General features: G+C 41.3%; 2 protein-coding genes across 4 annotated transcripts in view; both read right to left on the minus strand.

Annotated features, from left to right (window-relative positions):
• The window catches only part of LOC146572245 (protein tweety homolog 3-like), a 31,197-nt gene extending 18,809 nt beyond the window's left edge, over positions 1 to 12,388 (minus strand). For both annotated transcript variants that reach the window (XM_085276280.1, XM_085276279.1), the window contains exons 1-3: positions 11,869 to 12,388; positions 10,720 to 10,905; positions 80 to 276 (exon numbers count right to left, since the gene is read on the minus strand). In XM_085276280.1, coding sequence (XP_085132406.1) covers positions 80 to 276; positions 10,720 to 10,845 — 323 coding nt within the window. In that variant the 5' untranslated portion in view covers positions 10,846 to 10,905; positions 11,869 to 12,388. The remainder of the gene's footprint in view (positions 1 to 79; positions 277 to 10,719; positions 10,906 to 11,868) is intronic.
• Positions 12,389 to 13,441: 1,053 nt separating this feature from the next.
• On the minus strand, positions 13,442 to 22,060 carry iqce (IQ motif containing E). 2 transcript variants are annotated; one of them, XM_085276277.1, is made up of 21 exons: positions 21,619 to 22,060; positions 21,372 to 21,413; positions 21,156 to 21,201; positions 20,916 to 21,065; positions 20,382 to 20,483; positions 20,082 to 20,152; positions 19,778 to 19,891; positions 19,617 to 19,667; positions 19,453 to 19,523; positions 19,286 to 19,358; positions 19,159 to 19,199; positions 18,873 to 19,024; positions 18,175 to 18,230; positions 17,849 to 18,078; positions 17,583 to 17,690; positions 17,048 to 17,315; positions 16,831 to 16,917; positions 16,215 to 16,342; positions 16,034 to 16,116; positions 14,447 to 14,545; positions 13,442 to 14,318 (listed from the first exon to the last, which is right to left on the minus strand). In XM_085276277.1, the coding sequence occupies exons 1-21, from the start codon at positions 21,688 to 21,690 to the stop codon at positions 14,221 to 14,223; spliced, it is 2,142 nt and encodes a 713-aa protein (XP_085132403.1). In that variant the 5' UTR covers positions 21,691 to 22,060; the 3' UTR covers positions 13,442 to 14,220. The 2 variants fall into 2 exon arrangements, with proteins under 2 accessions (XP_085132403.1, XP_085132404.1); XM_085276278.1 differs by lacking the exon at positions 21,619 to 22,060 and having other exon boundaries at positions 20,916 to 21,028; positions 21,372 to 21,389.
• Positions 22,061 to 23,989: the final 1,929 nt, after the last annotated feature.

A 23,989-nucleotide genomic window follows, 5' to 3' on the forward strand; every position in this document is an offset into this window, starting at 1 on the left:
ATGTTGCTAAACGCACTCAAGCACAAACAGCTTCATCACATTGTACAGAAGAGTCGATCTCATAGGAATAACGTCTCACCTGCAGACGAGTGTGGCAATGATGACGCACCAAGCGGTGCAGCAGCAGTCAGCGCTAGGCTGCTGGGAGTGCATATGGGAGTGTGAGGACTCATCACTCTTGCGCCGCCGGCAGCAAAGCCAGAAAGAGTAGAAAAGGAGGAAAATAAGGTCCAGGCCCAAACACAGCAACGCCACAGCACCGAGGAGCAACACAGACTGAGGAAAGAGTGAGAGAAAAAACAAAAAACCAATTAGCAAAAACAAGACATTTGTGATTTTTGTACAGTTTGTGTTACACGTTTTCCATTAAACTTTGTCTTGATTCATTCAGATGCATCGTGTTTGAGAGGTTTCCTTTATCACAAGGAAGTGGGCCATTTAGGATGTGGGTTAAGGAAGCAAATTAGCTGATATGAACAGAAACCAGACACACCAACAGACCACATGATTTGCCAGACACATGTGAATGTATTTGCAAAACTGTGTTCCTGTCTCCTGCTACTTGAGGCCCCCAAAATAGTGACTGTTAAATGGGCTTTTGATAGACACCATAAAATTTTTACCTTCTCCTGTATTTGCACACCATCAAGCACATGCACACACACACCTCCACAAGTGAGAGGAAGCGCTGCTGCTGGGGAGCTGTATGCACCAGAGACCCACCACACAGATCACATACCCTCTAAAAGCTTTGAAGTGTAAAAGAGGGTGGGGGTGATGGGGGTAGACAGAAGGAGAAGTAGGGGGAGTAAATTTGAAACAAAAAAAGACACGCTGGAGAGACGTACAAGGAAGCAGATGTGAAAAATGACTGAAGTGAACTCTAAAAAAGGAAGAAGCCGGTAAAGACAGACACGAGAGCTGTTACAGCAGTTTGGCTGGGACTGATGAAATCTTTTTTTATCTTACACACACGCTGAAATGTTGATTTTTCTTTCCCCTCTGGGACTGTCTGGAAAAGTCATTGTACTGGAGGACCATGAGGGACAATTACACGTTTCTGGAAAACCAAAAATCTCCACCTGCTAGACTACTTAAGGCAGACAAAGGAATTCTGCCACGGAGCTACATGGTGACAAACTGCAACAGTGCAACTCTGGGGACCCTTGATGATAAACACAATGGGACTCCACAAACACTTCCTGACTTCCCAAGATTTTAAACTGCTGCTTTTTTGCTACTGACCTCATATTTTTGCTGATTTCCAGACGGCAATGCCCTTACATCTTTAAGCTTATTAAAATATATCAGGAAAAGCAATCTCTGGGACTGTGTCTCTTAACCCAACAGGATTCGTGCAAGGATTAGAAGAGCAAAAAAAAGAACACACACACGAAGAAAAACAGACAATCACTGCAGTTTTAAAGGTCTTCTTCCTTGAGCCTCTTAGAATGGTTCCAATGAAAAAATAATGGAGAAACATGAACATCCTCCTAAGGATTGAACCAGCTATGTGTAAATATGGGTCTAAACGAGTTGCTAAGCACCTATATTCAATACGATGTCAAAACCACTAGGCATGGCACTACTTTTGAAGTAAAGGACTTTCTGAGCTGGAAATCCAACTGAGCTAGACGCCAATGTTAGCATGCTAGCATGAGCACAAAAAACAGTGCTAACCTGTTAGTAAGAGACTGTGCCACGTTTGCGTGTTCAGCATCTTAGTCTAAAATGTTAGAATGAGGGGCCAGCTAAAACTGCAATGTTCTCACTTCTATTTCTACTTTCACTGCCTCTTTAAATTGGACTTTTTCAGTAAGCAGTACAATTCACGCTAGCTACTCACAAAAGCATATAAGTGATAACTTGTCTTTGAAGGCACAAATCTCTTTTCACATTAAGAAAAACTATGCACCCTAATAATGTCAGTGCTTCTTGGTGTGTGAGCTGAGGCACATGTAACAGCACTATAGCACCATACCAACACATAGGGGGCTAGAGCCAATCTAATCAGGTATGGGTTCATTAGAATACTACAGCAAAATTTTTCATACAGTATATGTGTAGTGAAACATGCCAGGCATCATTATTTACTAAACGCATCAGTCTACTGTGTGAGATCCTACAGTTATGGCTGTGACCTGGTGCAATGTTTAAATGTGATGTACCTCATTACAAGATAAGTTACAACTATAGTATATGGACAAAAGTACTGAGCTAGCTATACTTTATACCTACAGGAGCTGCTTAGCATTGAAAATCTAGCCAACGAAGCTCCCGGTGCAGTTTTTTGCTGATGTTAATGCCAGAGGAGGTTTGGAGCTCTGCAGTTATGGAGTCCACAGTGTTGGCGATGTTTACACACTACGTCCCTTGGCCATTGTCTGCCATTTGTGTAGTTTTAAAAGTTGTCTTATTACACTACCACACGCTTATTCCTAAAATAGCTGTGCTGTACAAAACAAACAGGTCTGTCTTAAATTATCCCCTCCAGTAGTTTTATTTTAAAAAATTTAAGTATTTTATTGTGCAAATTCTGACTGTAAGAAAAAATATTCATTAGTGAGGGTCCATCTCAGCAAATGTGCTATTAGCAATGTTGAGCCCTGCTCATCAGAAAGAAGGAGGAGGACAAGGAGAAGAAATCTGGTTATTACCCAGCTATCCCTGACTGTCTCCTCCCAACAGATTAAAGATGATGAGAGAGGAAATGACATGAGTTTCCTGATTCTTAGTCTATGGTATTATGTATAGGTATGTGTGTATGTAAAATCAACAAAGGGATTTAAACTAAATGGAGATACAGATTAACCGTAACAGACTGGCAATGAAACTGCACATATACATTATGATACATGTCACTAGTAGGACACATTCATGGAGAGAAAGTAATATTATTACATGAATTCACGGTTTCCCCTTTCATAAGAGTTCAATTTTGGTTGGATTATGTTTTTTTTCAAGTGGCCGAGATCTGATTTCAGAGCAAACTGCTCATGATGCTGTGGTGACTCACATGCCCAAAAGAACAATGGCAAAGACGTCACATGTCATACAGAAATAAACATGGAGGTCACAGTTAGTGTTTACATTTTCTACTTCATAAGTTTGTGTGGGAAAATTTGTGAGCAGATGACAAAGAGCACAAAGACGACAGCCAGCTTTTTAATTATGGCATTTCTTGTGGCATGTGTGGGTGCAGAGTCGGAGCCATGAGTGGTGGCATTGTACCATGAATTGCTTCACAGAGACAATTTTCAGGTTGTCACAGGCTATTTTAACTACATAATAGAATTGTGAATGTAAATTTCAGTTCAGAAACCAGAAAAAATAACTAGACTTCTGCCTGCAGTCTGAAGACAGCCTTCGGCACTGAAACAGTTTCATGCAATGACTAAGCCAAAATGGAAAAGAAAAAAAGAATACTGTACTGGCCTGAATGAATGAGAAGATCATCAGATATCAGGGGACTAGGTAATTCTTTCTGCAGATTTGTTTTTGTGTTTGCAAGTCTTATTTACAGCCTTACTGTTGCTAGGCAGGGAAATATTTTTGGACTGTTTATAGCATGTCTTTCAGGGTTAATACAATTGTTTGGTTAACCCAATTAAACACAGAGCATGAGTGAGACAGCAAGGCTGCGACATGCTTTGCTACAACATTGGAAAGAAACTCACTGTGAACACAGAGAAAATCTCCTGTTTCCATATGATGGGCTGAAAGGTGAAAACCCAAGCCTCCAAACACAGCTTAAACTCATGAAAAACGTAGGCTAGGCCATGAAATCAAACTGCAGGGCTTAAAAATTGGCATTAGTCAAAACAGTATTTAAAAACGAATTAAATGTCATTTTTTCATCAATAAACTCACATTTTCAGAGTGTGCATTTTTGATTTTAAAAAAGCAATTTTCACAGAAAACCTGGGCGTCTGAAAAACAACTAGTAAACAGATCATCAAAAAAGCAAGTAGTTCAAACAAATGCAACTAAAATCAACTACATACAATAAAGCTATCTATAGATAAACTATACTACAGACTATTAAGTCTGTTCATATAAAGAATTACATATACAATCCAATGCAAAAGTCTTAAAACACCATTGAAATTTACCTAAACACGTGTAAATGAAAATTAATAAGATACGCCATATAAGGCATAAACAGAGTTTGTACAATTTTAGTGAGCTTGAAAGTCAATATTTGGAATATTAAACCCCTTTTATTCTTCAGCACAGACGAAACCGTTTTAGGCAAACTTTCTTCTAATTTCTTATTCCAGGCTTCTTGAAGGACATTCAAAGCTCTTCTTTGGATGCTGGCTGCGTTTTGTTCCATAAAGATGATCCTCCTCTAAGGCCAATGCTATCACTGATAGTATTCATGCCCGATAGTTTTTCTATCCAGGTATGCCTTTGTAGCACTGTTTGGGATCATTGTCATGCTGAAAAATAAAGGATTTGCCAATGAGATGCTTTCCAGATGGTATTGCACGGTGGATCAAAATCTGATGATACTTTTCTCTGTTCATAATTCTCCCAAAACAATGACAGTCTCCACCCTGTTTTACAGATGGCTGTAGACACTCACTGTTCTACCTCTTCTGTGCAGACTAACAACACTTTGGACAAAAGCTTTCAAATTTGGATTCGTCACCCCGTAAGTCCCACTGCCACTGATTTTCAGTGCAGTTCTTGTGTAATTTGGCATACCTCAGCTTTCTCTCCCTCTTTCCCCTCCTAAAGAATTACTTCTTCACAGTCACCCTTCCACCGACACCATTTCCGATAAAGCTTATCAAGATTATCAAACCCCAAAATTACTCAGTGCTTAGTGTGGTTAAGAGACGTAATGAAGTGAAAGTTTATGTTTAAGCAGCTAGAAATGAAAGATATCTCACAGTTTGCAGGAAATATGATTTGAATGATCACCTGCCAGTGAAAAGTGCAAATCAGCGAGTCATGACTGTTATGTTTACAAAGCAACAACAACTGACCTAGTACTCATAGAACTCCTCCTGGTGTGCTTGATGGCTGTTAGATTAACTGTCAGGCTAACAAACCATCAGTGCAGATTAGGCGTGGATCAATTAGCCCCTAATAAGCATGGTGAGCCTGGGTGTACATTAGTGTGTGCGTGCGTGCACATCTCCACACTAGAGATCAGCTTGCAGGCTGGAGGAGGGGCTAAACGTTAAACACCCCGGCACACTGATCTACTTTCAATCTGCCCATTTAAGTGTGTGTACATGCACTCCCACAAGTGTGCATGCATGTGTGTGTGTGTTTGAGATGACAGGATCAATCACTTCCACTTCACTGAGTTGTCCTTGCACTCTCCCTGCCTGTGTGTTACTCTGTAATTTGGCCTACTATCCTCTCAACTTCTTTCCTGAGGCATTCACTGACCTCAAGTTCATTCTGTTAATATTCACCTGTGCCACTGGGTCAAAGAGCTACCAAAGCATAAAGGCATGGACAGCGCACACAAAAAACATTCAACGCTAGCATCATCTTTCTAAACTGCTACGAGGAAATGCCTTCTTCAGTGCAAACTGTAGCAAACCATCCAAAATACCAATTACTGACTTACTTTCCACAGCTGGCAATATGAAAGTGTGTGTTATTACAGGTCACATGATTCCTCTGTAATGTTCTGCAGCTGCTTAACTGTGGCTGCGAGCTGACTTTGCGATTCCACCATAACGCAAACAGATGAACACAAATGCAGAACCTCAGGATAAGAGCTCCTATTTCAGCTATCCAGGAAAAAAAACGCAAACGGTTTTCTTCACAAAGCCACAGAGTCAGCATCCCCACTACAGTCAAAGTCATCACAGACCAGTGAGTGAGTGAGACATGGTGTGAGAGGAGAGCTTTTTTCTTTTTTTTTGTGACCAGCTTCAAAAGCTGAATGCAAATGAACCCGAGCCAAATCACATCAGAAAGAAAAACACTGCACAGAAGAATCTCTCTCTATTGTGTGTGTGTGTGTGTGTGTGTGTGTGTGTGTGTGTGTGTGTGTGTGTGTGTGTGTGTGTGTGTGTGAGAAATGTCGTGGTGCGGTGACGAACACCGTGTGCTGAAAGACACTGTGTAAGACCTTGTTTGTTATGTGTGCGCCCGAGTGTTTATGTGCTTCTCAGCTGGATGAGTAGATGCATGAAAGCCTTTGAGACAGATATACTGAGCCAATCTAAAGACGGGCTTCAGTGAAAGAGTGAAAGAAAGAAAGAGAGCATTCTTCCACAACAGACTCCAGCCCTCCCCTTCACCCTCCCCCCAGTCCAACTCACCCTCCTTCTCCTTGTCCTTCTCAACCTCTATCTCTCCCTCCTCTGCGTCTAGCCAGAATTAACGATTTCACCCTGAATGGAACCCCTACATTCACTCACACACACACACACACTTGCGAAATAACACACACGAAACCCCCCCAAGGGAGCTGTGTGACCTCATCTCAACGAGCAAGCTCTAAATGCGCTGACACAGAAAGCGAACATACTGTACGTGACATATATGTATGTATGTGTGTGTGTGTGTGTATATATATATATATATATATATATATATATATATATATATATATATATATATATATATATATATAAATACAGTGCACGCAACGTCTACAGCTGTACAAACAAACGTATGGTCATAGCACAAAATCCTCACTGACATAGAAACCGCCTCGTTTGCTAAAATATGTCAGGATGTAATTAGTCTAAAAGGGGGGTCCTTAAAATTCCAGTGGGCAAACACATTGGCACACACATCTACAAAGGCCCTTAGTTAAACACTGAATAGCTCGCAGGAAGTGGCTATTTGGCAATTTGGAAGCACCTCCCATGGCTCATGGAGCCTTCTCTCTCTCCTCTCGGCTCCAATCAGTCCCTTTTTTATGTTTCTCACTCCTCTTCCTCCTCCTCCTCCTCTCTCCCTTCTTCTCTCTACGGTTCTCATCTCCCTCCCCTTGTTCGTGGCTGTGGGTGCCTTCCCACGCTCAGCGCATGAACTTGTACGCCCTCCCTTCTCTCCCCGTAGTGTCAGCAAATGCATTGAGGGATGACTGCGGTGCATGAAATGTGAGATCCTGAGTGATGTGCCTTTGCTTTATATGGCCTAGCGAGGCTGGGTTTACTGCTGCAGAGACCTGGGAGTCACCTTGTTTGAGGATTCTAATGAAATGCAGCAAAACTGGGGCAAATCCCCCCCCCCCTTTCAAGATGAAGCTGCTTTCCAATGCACCGTTCCTGACTCAGTCAGTGTTTAATCCAAGAATGATATCAATTAGTTTTATGCTTTCAAAGAAATCTAATTTGGGATTTTTCCTCATTAGTTTTTTCCAAGTATCAGGTTCATTTTAATCCAATAAAATGCTGAAAATTTGTGGAAAAACGGACCATCGGAGAGCACAAAGTGCTGACTGCATATTTTGTCCAACCAACCCTCGCAAATCAGCAGATATTACACTGATAATGATATACAAGTAGGACAATCACATTGGGATTTCTGCCAGTGATAAATGACTTTACATATTAATAGGTTTTCAAAATTGTCTGTGATTTATTTGTGGCCATTGGTTCCTACACTTCTAATGGTGTCTAGAGAGCCAAGAAATCAATTCCTACTCACTACCTCATATTACAGATTGCCAGAGGTGTGGACTCGAGTCACATGACTTGGACTCGAGTCAGACTCGAGTCATTAATTTTATGACTTTAGACTTGACTTGAAAAAATGTTCTAAGACTTGTGACTTGACTTGGACTTTTACACCAATGACTTGGGACTTGAATTGGACTTGAACCGGTTTACTTGAAAAGACTTGATATTTTACCCAAAATATAAAATTTAACATGCATATTATATAGAGATTGAAAATGTGACGTCATTCACGGGTAGAACCGCAAAGGATTCTGGGAACTCGTGGCAAGCGGTAGTAGCGCACGCAGGCTTTCAATTGAAATCAGTCACACAGCGATAAAAAGAAACACAAAAATGTCAAGAAGCTGTTGTATAATTAACTGCAATAGCCGGTCGCATGACAGCCACGGGAAGCCGACGGGTAAAGAGATCGGTTGTTATCGGATTACGTCGTTGAAGAGAAATTGTTCAAGCCATGTTTCCGAAGTAACAAAGACGCGACGGATGGCCTGGATTGCAGCCATTCAAAGATCAAATATAACGTCCCAGAACCCTCCAGCTCACAGGTTAGTCTGCTCCAAGCATTTACACGAAGGTCAATATTTTTTAGTAGTTAATACGTCATTTTCATAACATAATTAGTGATATAGGTTACAAGCAAGTCTGGCGCTGAACAGAAATTGTCGCGCTATGCTCCTTTATTTATTGTGCATAAATAGTGAATTGTCCTGACACAATATTGCGTTTCGCTTCTGTTATTATGGTACACTGACAAAAACATATACTTTTATTCACAGGATAAAACAGGTTTTTTTGTATCACTAATTGCCCAGTACGATTACAGCATACAATATTGTTGTCACTGCTACATTTCTGTGATGCTACCAGAAATGATTTCCACTACTAATTAATTACCGTTGAGCTCAAAGGTCCTATTAATAAACGGTTAACGAATGTGTATTTATGAAGACGATTTGTGAGACTGGTAAACTTATGATACGTACGATGGTCTTTCGTTCTACACGGTGCATTTCAAGGTCCTGCACCCATCCGTCGGTAAACTGTACCTGGACTTGTTGCAGTGACCTGAAGTTACTAAACTTCACGAGTGTATGCACTCACTCCAAGAACCGTATGATTATAAATATGCATATAAATATGCTACAATGAGATAGCTGACTTCATCTAACTAGCAAATGTTTTCCAGGCTACGTTGGTGATACAGTTCTTTTTAATGTGTATGATATCTTTGTCATGCGATTTTAAAGCTGGTCCTACAACCGCATCCAAGAATAACATGCAGCGTATCTCAGAACTGTCGGTGAAAATTATTCTTGGAGCTAAGTTTAATTGAGCTGCATTTTAAAGAGGTGTAATTTCACAATTTGTGTATATTTTCTAAGTTCACTATTTTGTCATGTGTTGAGAAAAACACAGATTTTAAAATTACATGGTCTAATATTTACATTTAGCATAACTGCAACATTATTTTTTCGTTTTTTTTTTAAAGACTCGAAAGGACTTGAAATTCAAAGTTTCAGACTTGTGACTTGACTCGGACTTTTACACCAGTGACTTGAGACTCGACTCTGACTTGCCTGACATTACTTGAGACTTGACTTGAGACTTGAGGATAAAGACTTGAGACTTACTTGAGACTTGCAAAACAATGACTTGGTCCCACCTCTGCAGATTGCATATATGTATGAGCTGCAAGCAGTTCATCAAGAGTGATGATACTTTCACAAACCACCACATTTTATCATTGAAAGGTAAAAAAAAAACCCCAATCTGTCCACAGATGATTACACCGACTTAATATGGATTCATGGCCTGTGCTGGTGTCCAACTGGTACCTTTTTTGCTAAACAGAGTGAAGAATTATGGGAATTTAACCAACGTCGATCATGCTATTCATAGGTTGACTGCTAATTGGCTGACTAGTTGGCTTGGAGATTGAGGGGAACAACAGCAGAGTTCTCGATGAACAAGAAGAAGGGCAAAAAAATGTAAATATAAAAAAATAAAAATCACAAGACCTCAGACAATGTCTTTTTTCATTGTTTTTTCCTGTTTGATCATGACAGGGGTCAAAGCACAAACAATGGGACAAACAGCCCACATTACTGACTGCTCCATGTGTTTTTGGCACTGCCATCAGGTGACAGTACAGTTTCAGCACGTAGACGGGGTCCTGCACAGCTCTGTGTAGCTGCTCCAGCCTACCAACACTGCATCATGCCACGCGCTTTACAAGGTGAAAAAAACACCAGGAGCACTGTTAACAAAGGTTTATAGTTTCAGAGTGTAAAACAGTGTTTACTTACTTCGTTTGATTTTATTTTTTGAAATTATAAGTACCTTCGGTGCTTAGTACTACGCTGTGTTATGTTGGATATTTTATGTGTCAGAATAGGAGTTCTACAGCAAACTAAATTTAATTTGCAAAAAAATAAGTCTTAACTGATTACTAAATTCATTGATTTACAGGTTCTCCACGGTCTGGGACTTACAGTGCAATTCAAATATCCGGATATCTGTTGCAAGACTTCAGTTCAATGAACCAGTCACTGTTTACAAATGTAAATACGTCTTTAAAAAGGCTAATAGAGGCTAAACCACTGTCAGACAAGCACGAGTGGGTTTGAGATTGCATTTCTATTCCCTTATTTACTCTCTACGTGGACTACAAACGTATTTGGCAGAAAATAAATGGAAGACAGAAAGATTCCTTTACCTTCTCGCTTTTCTACAGAGTCAGGCTATTCATATGCAGTATCTATTTATATAGATTCATCTGTCTATGACTGTGGAACAAGAATAGGCTCACAGATTTTATTCTCTCTTTTTTTCTCTCTCACACACACACACACACATTCATACAGCGCACTGATCGATGCAGGGAGAGACCCCACAACTCTGGCTGCAGGACGGCTTCAGTCACCACTTGGCCACTCTGCTGTGAAATTACAGTGTGGGCATGTGGCAGGAGGTACGATGATGAGGCAATGCTGCACGATGAAGGAGATGATGAATTTCTGAGTGGGAGGTAATTATTCTCCCGCACTTGTCTTACCTTCTGGTACTCAGAGTCCTCTGGCCTGAAGTCGCTGCTCACTGTCTGAAACTCGATGTTGAAATGAGGCAACCGGTGGAGCAGATTCACCCACCAAGGCGGAGAATAATTCACCACGGCCGCCATCCTGATGCAGCTGCCTGCCGGCTCTCACTTCACTCTTTAGCCCGATTCCTCACAGGGACACTGTAAAAGAAACAGCCAATCACTGCATCTGAGGAGGACACGAAGCAACTTTTAATGTCACCAAACGCATTAGATGAAGAGTAAGACGCAGCATTCGCATGTTATCATAAGGCTAATGTGATGACCTAACAGTAATCAATACCCACTAACAGGGCGGGTCAAAAATGCCAATATAATGGATACCCTCTTTATTCATTAGTTATGCATATATTTTCACAATTTATTAATTTCAATAAGAGTATAGCTGCTGAATCTTTCGTGATCATTTCCCATTGGACCAATATAAAACACCCCTGCTGTAAAACACAGGGGTTACAGGTTTCTGTGTGTTTTGTTACAAAGGCAAAAAGACTGCAATATGACATATGACTTTACTATTTGGGAGGTTGCCTTCCTTTACAGTGATGTATGTTTGGCTTATTGCCAGTATCACAATGCATTATAATAACTATATTATACTATATAACAACCGCACAACAATTATCACCGATAACCTATTAAATGTAATTAAAGCCCGACAAGACATTCAGTAAGTGTACATTTCGCCCAAACGTTAAACCTGTACATGAATTATGGCATGACAAGAGCATCCATGACAGCGTCACCCAATTTACGCCCATACTGCAAAAACACAGGCTTCGTGAAATAAATGTGTCTTGAACGGGAGGGGGGGATGGCCGTTGTACTGAATTTACTGTATGGGTACATGTAGGTCAGCCCCTTCGCGGGTACCCTTACACATTCAGCATTCAAGCCTTATTTATCTATCGCAGCGCTCAATAAAATGTTAGCAAACCCAGATTAGCTAGCTCTATCCCGCTTTGTCCATTAAATCTACCGCAGTACCACAGAGTCGTCAAGGCAACGAGAAGGGAGAAAAAGAAGAATTCATTTTGAGGTCTGCGTGCCTGTGGACATCCAAGTCCGTGTGCTGGGGTGGGTAGGAACCGTGTTATGACCTACCTAGTGAAGCCCAAGCGGATGCAGACCCTCGTTTGGTATAGTCTTGGAGGTCCAGACCGGCGTATACTTCACCTATTGTCTTCCCGAATCCGGCGGTAGATTTGAGCACGACAGCCGTGCGCTGTTGCTGCATCAACGCGGCCGGACCGAGCTAGCTGCAACGAGCGAGTCGCTTGTAGTCCCATCCACATTGAAAAGAACGGAATAACGGTCACCGACCCGGTCCGCTCACATTTCACCGAGACGTCCTCCCGTTTCGACTGCCTTCACCCTCCGCAAAAGCGTCACGGCAGATTAGGGGTTAAATTATCTGACCAGCAAACCACTATCTATTTTTTTAATAATAATACAGTTGCTGTCCTCCCCTGCTCACGGTTCGTGCTCGTCGGCGGTCTTCCCACAGTGACCGCCGGTTCAGCGTTGTGGCTCTTCAATTGGATGGTATTGTTGGAGCGTGAAGCAAACACGGTGCTTTAAAAGCCCTGAAGGACGGGGCTTTGCGGCAGCTCCGCGCGCGTGTGAGCGCGTGTGTTTCTGCAAGCGCGCGCCTGAGTTTGTAGATGTGTATGTGAGAGGGCAAATGCGCAAAAAAGCCTCCCCCTGGTGTTGAAGTGGTGGAAGTACACATTAGACGTTTTATCCTCCACAATGGTGAAGATTATTTTAGAAAGCCTATATGACTACGACACAGGTGGAAAGCAACACAATGGGTCTTTCACTAGAAATTGTTTTAAATGTTTTCCTGGAATATTTCCAAATTTGAAAAAAAAAAATCAGAAAAACAGTCCCAAACAATATTAATGTCTCCTACCAATAATAAATATAAATAAATATGATATCAGAGGTTGAGGGTTGCAGACTCAGGGGATGCACATCTTCAGTGTTGAGGGTGATTTTTTATTACATTATAATAAATACATAGAAATTATATTTTCACTTGTACTTTTAACACTGGGCTAATTTCAAATACATACATTTTGAAATAAAATCCTATATTTCACTGGTTGTTCTCTGTGTTTTCCCCAGAGGCACCCCTTTTGTTCTCAGACTTATTCTCTACATGAGAAGAGATCCATGAACAACATTATGGAGTAATGACACTTAACTCTGTCACTATTCTGAGGAGTTTTAGTAAAGAGTTTCTCTTTTGTTTCAGCTAAAACTCTTGATCATGATACTGTTGGGAGGTTTTTGTACAATCCTCAGTGCCAGAGCAGGTCTGGAGCTGTGCAGTTCTAAAGTCAGCAGAGTGTTGGTGATTTTTTTTCTCACTACACCTCAATCAGCTTTTGTTGTGGTTCCTATTACAGCACAACACTCAGCCATCTCTTTAAAACTACACATTATTCACAAAGGTTTGTAAAGACAGACGGCATGGCTATGTGCTTGATTTTATACACAGTGGAACTGATATTAGCTGACTTCAAACATTAAGAAGTGTATGGACACAAAGGGTGTAACAACAAAAAAAAATAGGGGGTACATGCTACTTCTCTCAGAAGTGTTTGGGAAAATAAGCACAAAGTGTAAGTACAGGTAATAGTTTCTGGGAAGGACCACATGAGACTGGAGATTTTATTAGAAAAACATTTTATTTACTGTATCAGAAATTAAGTTACACTGATCATGTGGAGACAAATGCACTCGATCGTTGATTTTATTGACTCATTTGTCTGTTTTAAAGCACAAGTATTATTGGCATTAGACACAGTCCCTGTGTATCCTCCCCTGCTCTCACCGTTTCAGTATTGCAGCAGCCTGATCTATAACTTATTCACAGTTTGGCTCAATAGTGCATCAGTTAAGAGCTTTCCCTCAACCACACCGCAGACTCAGCTATAACGAACTAAGCATGCAAAATATATTAGTGTGCTGACTTTCATGTATTACCAAATAAGGCATGTGCAAATGTGATTTTATGGATTATTACAGCCTGATGAAGCCAGATGAATTTAAAGTGATGCCTGCTAGGTTAGCAGAAATAAATGCATTTATTACTGTAATTTCAATTTGAATTCCCATGCAGCAGGCAAAAAGAAGCAAAAATAAATCTGACTAATTAAACAGAGATATTTGGCTCAAGAATAACACACTCAACAAAAATGGGCTGTTCGTTTTATGTTCTTGTCTGATTAAAGAAAAAAAAAACATCTCATAACCTTACATCAACACTGAGACACGTTCTGAGAATATTCCTGTTATTGGCATTGGCATGGGAGCAGCTCGTGTTACACAGTGAATATTGTCATTGATATTACAAACATTATTGGAACAGCCCAGCTTTTATTTGCAGCTTCAGTAAGAAGTTAAACTTCTTAGTAACTATACTCAGTAACTATACTTAGTGACTACTCAGCTTCTCGATGGGCGTGACGGAGACACGATGATGTCATCAGAATCATCAGAATAGAAAGCGGCGTCTTCATCGATGTCACGAGACTCGCTCTGGGCTGCAGGAGACATACAGCACGCATGTTTATAGGTGTGTGGACGCACTCCTCTATAATTACCTTTAACACTTACATTTAAGAACAAAGGCCATGAAAGAAATAAACACTTGCTGTGACCTCTGTCTGACCTTTTGTGAGTGTCTTCCTGGAGGCAGAGATGTTAGACGCAGGCCGGGTATTTTTCTTTACACCTTCCTCTTCACCATCATCACTGAGAGATGCAGCATCTTATTAACAGAACAGCAAAGAGTAATTAATGCCATTCAGCCACACCCTCAGAGACACATGTACAGATGCTATAGTGCTAACAGCATGCATTTAAATATGGACCATTTCTTCTCTCGTGGCATTGACTAAACTTTTCAACAAATAAAACCCTGTCTGTAGGAATCTAGAACAGCTCAGCGAGGGAGTTCATGTTGCTCATGATAGGCCTTTCACCACATTATTAAAAACATCAAATGAAGATGGTAAAAAACAGCTTCACTGGAGGCTGTCCTTTACAACTTATAAAATATAACTACAATGTAACCAGTGAAGCATGACACAATACGACACACTGTAAAGCTCCATAAGAAAGCACGTGTTCTCAGATCGAAAAGAAGCTGGAACGATGCAGGTTAAACTCTCTCAGTGAAGCCCACAAGGTATCAAATGCAGAGGCATCCTTGTAAGATTATAGGGGGGAAAATGCTGACATCACTGCTTTGCTCTATGCACAAGCATGCTGTGACATGCTCAATACTCTGGGACATGGCGGGGAAAGTAATGGGGGAGTCAGTTAGGGCAGACAGATGTGAAGGCAGGACTCCTGAAACAGAAACAGCTTCGCACAATGTTCTCAGAGAACTCCTAACTTTCTTGCTTAGGAAGGATTGAGGATAATTCACAGAGCGGTTCAGTCACATGGAAAGTTCCATGCTCATTCGATCTGTTCATAATTAATCACTGTCATCATCTGATTTCCTATTTTGGCATTTAACAGGAAAAAATGGTTCTACTTCGGCGCTGAAATGAACTGCATCACAGCATGACACAGTCAAATCCCTGCAATCGTTTGTGTGATGGCTCTGCTGATGGGAAGCTGCGACAGACCTGAGTCATCGCGGATGTTGCGATCGCTTGACGTGAGCGCATTAAATATAATTCTGTATAGTTTAATTAACATTGAATTACTTGCAGAGAGTTTGGGGGATATTTTTCCAAACTCTTTTTTTCTTCTTGTCATTTGCGCCTCTGTTTAAACAGTTAAGCTCCTAAACAGTCTTTTTTACTCCTAGTAAAGTAGAGGCAGTAGTGGTGTGAAGGTCTGCTGAGTGCCCTCTTAAGTCTTTATTTTATTTGAGGCAGACGGTGCCCTCGCTGGTGCTGAGCAGACAGGGACAATAGAATTACATTACTGCTCCAGCGAAATCCATCAATACTCAAAGCAGTGCCGGGGGGAAGGAATCATAAGTGATTTGGAACCTGAGAGCAGGGAGGTGCATACATCAGTGAATATGAAGTCTGAGCACTGAGCAGTTACAGTGTAGCACGAAGGCACTGAATACATTTGTACAGCGTGTTGGGGTGCATCAACCCCTATCCCTGAACTGAAGATGGATGGAGAGCTGTGACTTTTTTTGGTTTTTTGCTGTGTTCTGATGAATATTTTGATAGTTTGCTGTGGATGTGTTTGCATAGAAACAATTTTTAAAAGATGGCGAGAACCTCACCTTTTTTGCTGGGTGGGTGTGGTAATGCACTTCCTCTTGGTGCCAGCGTGGGAAAATTGTTTTCCATTAAAGAAGGCACAGACCTAACACACAAACGCAAACAAGCAATTGTGGATTTTTTTCTTTGGTTTGACTGTTTGTTTGTTGTTTTGGTTTTTAATTCAGTGCATAAATGAGTCACCTTTCTTGTGCAAGACTACATCGAGCCAGATGTCCCCTGCACGCCGACTGTATCATCGTCAAGGCGTCATCATCCAGCGTGTCACCAACGGAGGAAGCTTCATCGCTGAAGTTTGAGGATTTTTCAACCTGGAAACAGCAAAAAAGGGGGAAGAGATAAGAAAGCTTCAGCAGGGACAAAAGCTTACAGCCAACCCACCAGAAAATGTTTTTTAGAGCCACCTAGTGGTTATTTGTGTTAGCTGCAACGCTGACTCTGGCTTATTAAGGACATCATGATCTCTAGTAGGATTGTTGGAAGTACATCAGCACACAAGTAATTTCTGGTTTAATCAATTTTTCCCCTTTTGTTTGGGTTTGAAGGAAAAAAAGAAAGAAAAACAAAATTACATTTAAGTCCTTCATTGCTGAAAATACTTCACACACCTGCTGATCATTACCCAGCATTAGAAAAACAAAATCAGCACTCGTTATGCTCAAATTAACCTTAACACGAGACATGAGTCTTCAAGTATCCATGAAAAGTAGCATTTATTGTTTTTATTAGTACACTGTTCTCGATGCTTTACAAGTACGGCTTGATATGAGTGCATCGCATGGAAGCGTGTGGGTAAAACCTGATTCAGTGCATCTTCCGGTAGCTCCTTCAGCTGCGAGTCTCTGAAGAGGTGGCCTCTTAAAGCTGACTGCAGCATCACCGTGTCCTTAAAAGAGAATGCAGAGGACGGATATGGACAGAAAGAGAAATCTGGGCCAGTGTCTAGACATTTTTTTTTTTTACATAACATTTCTATCAGATATTAATAACTTCCTTTGCATAAGCGTGTTACATACCCTGTTTCTGTGCTCCCTCCAGCATATCTGAATGTCTAATGCTGCTTTCTCCATTTCTTCTTTCTCTCCGTCATCTGTGACTGATTCCTCACCTCCCTCTGCCTCCTCTTTGCTCCCCGTGTCCCTCTCCTCTCCCTCTCTCACACCTGTGCTGCCCTGAGTCTCCTCTGCCAATGTGGGAGGAAGAGAGGAAAGCTCAGCCTGTGCAAGTTTACTGTTTTCCTCCTCCAGAGTTTGGATCCGAGTTCGCAACTGTTTCAACTCCTGTCTGGGAAACACAAAACACACGCGTGCAAAGCAGTAAATAAACACAACTTTGCATGAAAAGCAAACTCCACCTGCAAATCATCATAATTATTAGTATTAGTATTATTATTACATATTTATCTATTACTTAAGACTTAAAATGGAATTACACTTGGCTTTTAACTTAAAACTACAATGATCAATTTTATGAACAATGCAAATTGAAGAAAAGTGTGGACACACTGAATCACACCCATGTCAAACACCAAATGCAGGAGTGAAAGTGTACTTATGCTGCCGTCTCTCTTCATCGTGTAGTTTTTTCTGTTCAGCTTTCCACTGTTTTGTCGCTTTCTCAAGTTTTTCTCTTTCAGCCTTCAGCTGTTTCAGTTCATCACTGGAACCACAGACAACACAGATTAAGTATAGAGAACAACAGCTGCTGTTACGGATGTAATAATGTGGTAGGTTCACATCATTCATTTATTAGACTTTTACATTTAGAAGTAGTGTTTTGTTTTTTAACTGAGCAGTCTCAGGCTGCTCGTCACTCACTCTCTACTTGACAGCAACTCTTCAAGTGCCATTTTCTCCTCCTCCAATTGGCTCAAGCGTTCCCTCAACTCCGAAACCTCCTCCCTTTCATCAGTGAGCGTTCCCCCGGAGACCACTGCCTCTGTTGCCATGGTAAACGCCAGACTCTCAGTGAGTGTGGTCTGGACTTCCTTATCCAATAGGATGGCGCTCTTTGGTGACTGGGCGTGTCTTTTGCTGTCTTCCAGCCTCTGACAGGAGGAGAGAGTCTGTTAGCTGCGAGCTTAGAAACAGAGGCAGGCAACTGCTCGTGTTTATATGAACAACTGGTTACGGCTTCCTCTCACCTTCTCCACCTCCAACAGCCGTCTCAACAGTCTCTGTTTACTCCACTCTCTGTAATCTGGGACACATCATTACACTATTTTCAGTAACATTACAGCACACAGCAGAAAACTGTAACCACTTTATGACCATCCTCTTGATCTCCAGGATTTTCACTTGTGACCAAAGTGCATTTAGTCTCCTTGTGTGTTTAATTGGAGGCACAGCATTTTGTTTTAGTTGTGGCTTAAAAACTACAACTTTTGAGTCTTCTGGAAGCTGCCTGCATCCATGACCACAAGGACTTTTTGCCCCTTTCGCCCAACAGCACAGATGTAAAGACTAATACCAATTCCTTTGTTTCCTTTGTCTTTGCATTGCACTTAATGTTAGCTGGAATGTAATCAGTAATGGCAACCTACGTAGATCATAAAGAAAAACTGTATTAACCAATTAGGATTTAAAAACAATACAATTGTTTTATAGCAGCGAGCTTTACTAGGAGACAGGAAGGCATGTTTCTAGTACAAGCTCCTTTAACGGGACCCTAAATCAACATATAGAACACACTGGTTCCAGTATCATTGGTTTTTTACTCCTCCCGGTTTTATACATATGTACATACTGTATGTAAAATATACAGCGAGTTGTAGGCGTTTTACACTGATATCTGACTCTTGCTGGTTTTTTCAGCACTACGTTGTGGCGTGTGAGAAAAGACCTTTGGCTCCTCCAGCAGGACTGTCGGTGTTGAGTTCTTCTCTGAGTGCCACGTTCTCTTGTTGAAGCTGCTCCAGGTTCTCAGTCAGACGGTGAACTGTGGAGCTCAAAGCTTTTTGCTGCCTCTGGGAGCATTTGCTCTCGGCTCGACAGCTGCAACAGAGCAGATAAGGAAGTCTCAATGCCAGAAACATACTCGTTTATTCGTTAACCTTTTATAATGATGACGACGGAGATCCGTGATTCTCCTGAACTCGGCTACACTCAGACACGTGTGTGTCAGTCACCTTTTCTCAGCTGCTTCTAGAAGCATCCTCAGTCTCTGGATCTAAAAGGAAAGGCAAACAGACCCACTTTACTGAACTCCTTTACACACCACCAAACTCACAGTGGGCAAAGTGGGACTGATTTTACCTCCTCAAAGTATGATTTGACTCGAATCTTCAGTTCTTCCAGGTTGGTGGCCCTCAGCTCACTTTGCAGTTTACTGAACAAGCAAAAAAATAAATAAATCACATGAGCATCATTCTGTTTTACACAGAAACCAAACATACAGAGACAAAGTTGGAGGACGGCATTACCTCAGGGCGTTTTCTTTCTCTCTGCACTGCTGCTCCAGCTTTAGGATCCTCTGCCTCAGTCCATTGATAACCTTGACAAAGAGGATCAGCTTTTCTTGTTATAAACACATCCTAAAAATTACATTTATTCCCGGCATGTTCACTAACCCACTGGATATACTCACCACGCTCCCTTCTCTTTTCCTATCTACCAAACTACGCGTATATTCAGATCCCTACAGGAAAAACATTGCACAGTTGGGGTTTTTTTTTTCCATCATTTTAGTTTCTTTGACAAAAAAACGACACACGAAAAAATAAAAAACAAATAATTTTCTATTCTTACCTTAGTGGGATCCAACAGTGATTCTATCTGTTTCTCTCTCTTGGCATTGTCTTCCTCCAGGCGTCGTATTTTGGCTTTCATTTGCTGGTTGTCAGATTTCTGCTCATGAAGGCTCTGCAGAGAACAGCACCAGTGACTACTCAAACATATAATAAGTGCATAAGGATTTACATTTTAAAGAAGCCTGACTAAATTAAAGAGGAAGAATTTTTGAGAAGAAGAACAAAAACGAGATGGAAAAGTCACTACACCGATGTGCAGGCATGCATGTCTTGTTTTAACGTGTGATTGTGTTACTCCTTACCTTCTTGAGGTGAATGATCTCATCGTACATGTCCTCCTTCTTCATGAAATCACTTGTAACTAAAGTCAAACCTGCAAATGATGGGAGAAGGTAAATGATTTCACAAAGAAGACAACACATGCTTGGTTTTGTAAGTCGTGAAAAACAACACTGACTGCACTAATATCACATCATACTCCCTTCACAGCCAGTATTTTTCCTTTTTTTAAGCGTCTCCTGTTCAGCACAAAAACCTGACCTTCAGCTCTGTCTCCCTCTTCGCTCCATTTCTAAGTCTGATACACAAACGCGTTCTCTCACCGTTGGAAGCAGAGTGGAGATGTTTGGATTTCCTCGTGCTCAGGGTCTGCATGAGGAGCTCTGGTGTGGCGTCACACTCTGATCTCAGAGTTTGAGACACATCTGAAAAAGAGAAACAGACAGAGGCTACTTGTCAACATGCTTCGGTTTCCTGATTCATTTGGCAGATTTCTATTGTTTTTAATAACGCAGTGTTAGATGCCTGTGCCATGCTTGTTTTTAAGCCTAGATGATGTGCTAATAAACATTAAAAAGAAGTTTGGCTTACACAAACTGTTCCAACACGAGTCAATACTGCATCTGACTCATGCCTTTTCACACTTTTCGAGGACGCGCTGCAGAGCATGAATAATGCATTTAAGTTCAGATATGTGACGAAATCACTGAAAACCTATATTTCCCTTTACCTCCTTGTTTTTGCTGTACAGCCTTCCATAAACTGTTTCATTTCAAGCAAGCAGATAAACCCATTCACTGTTAATGTATTTATGTAGGCACCATTCACAGAGCTTGTTGTGCCTTCATGACACCTACCAAGGCCGTTGCTGAGGGAAGTAAGGCGAGCTGGGCCAGTCTCCCCGGGAGTGTCCAATCTGGTGTCCCCCAGAGAGGCCCTTGGTAGTCTCCAAGCACCCACTGCTGCTCTCCTGTGATTCACATTCAGACTGGTGAGGTATGGAGACCCTACAAATACAAAAGCAAACATAACTTTCAAGGTGGGTTTTCCTACAGAGTCTGAAAATACTACCTACAGTGCAGCCGAACAGGACTCACCTGGAGAAGGAGGAGGCTTGCCAGAAGAGACTTTCTTTTTCGTTTTCTGATAGAGGACAAACACGAAGGGGGCAAAGCAGATGACAGGAGTATTTATGAAACTGGTTTCATGCGGAAGAGCACGTCGAAAGCAAAGGAAATGTCCCAGCCATAAAAACAAAGACATAACAATGTGTTCATGTGGCACAGATTAGATTCACGAGTCCATTTGTTTACCTTTACTGGAACATCAGCAGGGAGCGAGAAGCCATCCTCAACCTAGGAGGCGTAAGACACCCATACTAAGACAGAAATCCCCTCTGATTGAGAAGTCAAAAGTGCTGAAAACAACTGCCATAAACTACCATGGCTTTAAATTATAGAACCTTATAGGCTTTTAATAAGCAATTCCAACAAGAACCACTGTAAAGTCAGTTTTAAGTAAACAGCTGTATCTTTAACCCAGCCAGATCAGAACACTCACCAGCTCCTCGTAGTCTTCATCTGTTTGGACATCACTCGCCTGAAAAGACGTCTTAGCATTGGCACTGAACATCGCTAGTAAATAAATGTTATGTTAGGTTGGAAAACTCGACTTTTTCCACTTCTAATTCGGTCATCTTTTCCCAACTCCCAAATCTCACTTCACGTCGCCTCCTCTCTTGCTAAGAAATACACAGAGGGGGCAACAAAAGAGACGCTAGCTATGCTACAACTGGGAATTTACGTGTTTTGGGACAGCTAACTTTCCTTAATAATAAGCAGTTCATACGGTAACGTGGGCTGTAGAGCATAGCTTCCTTAAAACTGTTAAAATGCGGCTGTCTTTCGGTACAGAGGTTACTGATTTCCCATCGGCGTCGCAGATTGAGTCGTCTAGCAACCAGGCTGCCGTTAACCAGCGATGTCAAATTACCAAGAAAGAATCCGAGCGGTGCCGGAACTGTATGAGGACGTCTTCAAAATAAAAACGTAAACGCGTGACAGGCGAAAGTAAACGTGACGCGTGATGCTTATCTTAATTTAATGGTAGTTTATGAAATAATGTGTTTTAAGTTGGCAAACTACGCTTCGATTTCAAGCGAAGGGCAACGCATTTCTTTAAACAAGAAACTTATTTTGAAAATATTGGCCGGTTGTACCCGTTAGCTCTGTTTACCTTGATAGAGCACAGCCCAGGTAGTGTTTTGCCCGCTGCTCTCGGAGTGGTGCTACAAGGAGGGGCTGAAAGTGGGTTCTTCTTCCCAGAATCATTCAGGTCCGTGGGACACATACAGCCCAATTTGATCCTATCTGGGGTGGACCAAAAAAACCTCCATAATTTACAAAACAGATGATTAACAGATGGAAGTGTGTTAGTTTTTACTTGTGCATTACAGCTTACACCGCTGTAATACATCATAGTGGATATACAAAGGCGCAAAACATTCACGTGCGTTTTAAAACTAAAGAGTAACAATGTTTTTAATCCTTTACGATCTAAAAAACTTGAGATATCCAATATAACATTATTATCGACTTCTATTATCACTTTGCAAAGCCATTCAGTTGCCCAGATATGACCATTCTGAAGTCCAGTTGTTTGAACCCATTCTTGGTTCCATATAGCATGAGTCAAGGGGATGAGGATGTAAAAGTAACCTTTGAGCTCAGTTTGAAAAAGTCAGAAAAACTAATAAGAGGAGTTCAAAGAATAACTGACAGAACCTAATAGTCCTATTGCCTTATAGAAGACACAGGGGTGTTGTCCTAACATCAAACATGTATCAGCCTCTCTGATGCTGAGTAAGTTTGGCTTGTTCAGAATATTTGCCTGAATTGAAAAAAACCTGATCAAATCTTTCTCTTTTGTATGTCCACTGTCAGGAGTTGAGTTTTGTCATTCCTCAAATTCTCCTCTTTGCTGCAAACTCTGCAGCGAGCTGAGTGGCCATGTTCCTGTATCATTTTCTCATACTGTTTACACAGGTGCTGGACCCCCAGTGCCACACAACCAGGCAGACCAGCATATTTTTGTTCAGGGAGAGCAAAGTCATTGTAACCCATTTAATCGTACAGCTGTCCCTTTTTTCTTAGAGAGCTTCACCAGTCTGTATCTTTAGAATAAAACCAGTCACCTATTTTGCTCATATACAGAGAGATGATAATGGTATAATTAAAATTCATTTCAATTTTATTTATGTAACAGAAAAACGCAACAGCAGTCATCGTAAGGCATTTTATATTGAAAGGTAGATACCCTGCAATAATACAAAAAATACAATAACACAATGATACAGAGAAAACAATCAGATGACTCACTTTGAACATGAACGTGGCAACAGTGGTTTCTTCCCCTTTAACAGGAAGAGACCTCCGGCAGAACCAGGCTCAGGGAGGGGCAGATGTCTGCTGAATAACTTGACTTCATCACATAGTTTATAATAAAATAAAGACTTCCCACAAACCATCCACGATGTCTTTTCATTTTGGTCAACACCTACTAAAGCTGGACCCTATCCCCGCTGTCACAGGGCAAAGGGGACATATTCTAGACAAGTATGGTCCAATTTACCATTGGACTGTGGGAGAAAACTAGATTATCAGGGGAAACCATCCAAAGGTCACACAGAAACGACCCCTACCAGTGAGATGAATTCAAACCCAGTGACTTCTTGCTTTGAAGCAAGAGTCCTAACCACTGGACCACCATGATGCCCGGTGTCCTCAAACAATGATCTTAAATATCAAAGTTTCCCTTTGGAGTCTCTCCTTCTCAAGAGAGAATTTCTGTTTTTATCCAGATAAAGGGATGAAAGGAAAACTCCCTGATAGAAAACCTTTCTGCCTGTGAATGATGTAATTGTACCTTTGTA

The sequence above is a fragment of the Mchenga conophoros genome, linkage group LG6 (genome assembly GCF_057382185.1).
Source record: "Mchenga conophoros isolate Kocher_MC1m ecotype Shallow Benthic linkage group LG6, M_conophoros_male_GT1.1, whole genome shotgun sequence".
In the NCBI taxonomy this organism is placed as follows: Eukaryota; Metazoa; Chordata; class Actinopteri; order Cichliformes; family Cichlidae; genus Mchenga; species Mchenga conophoros.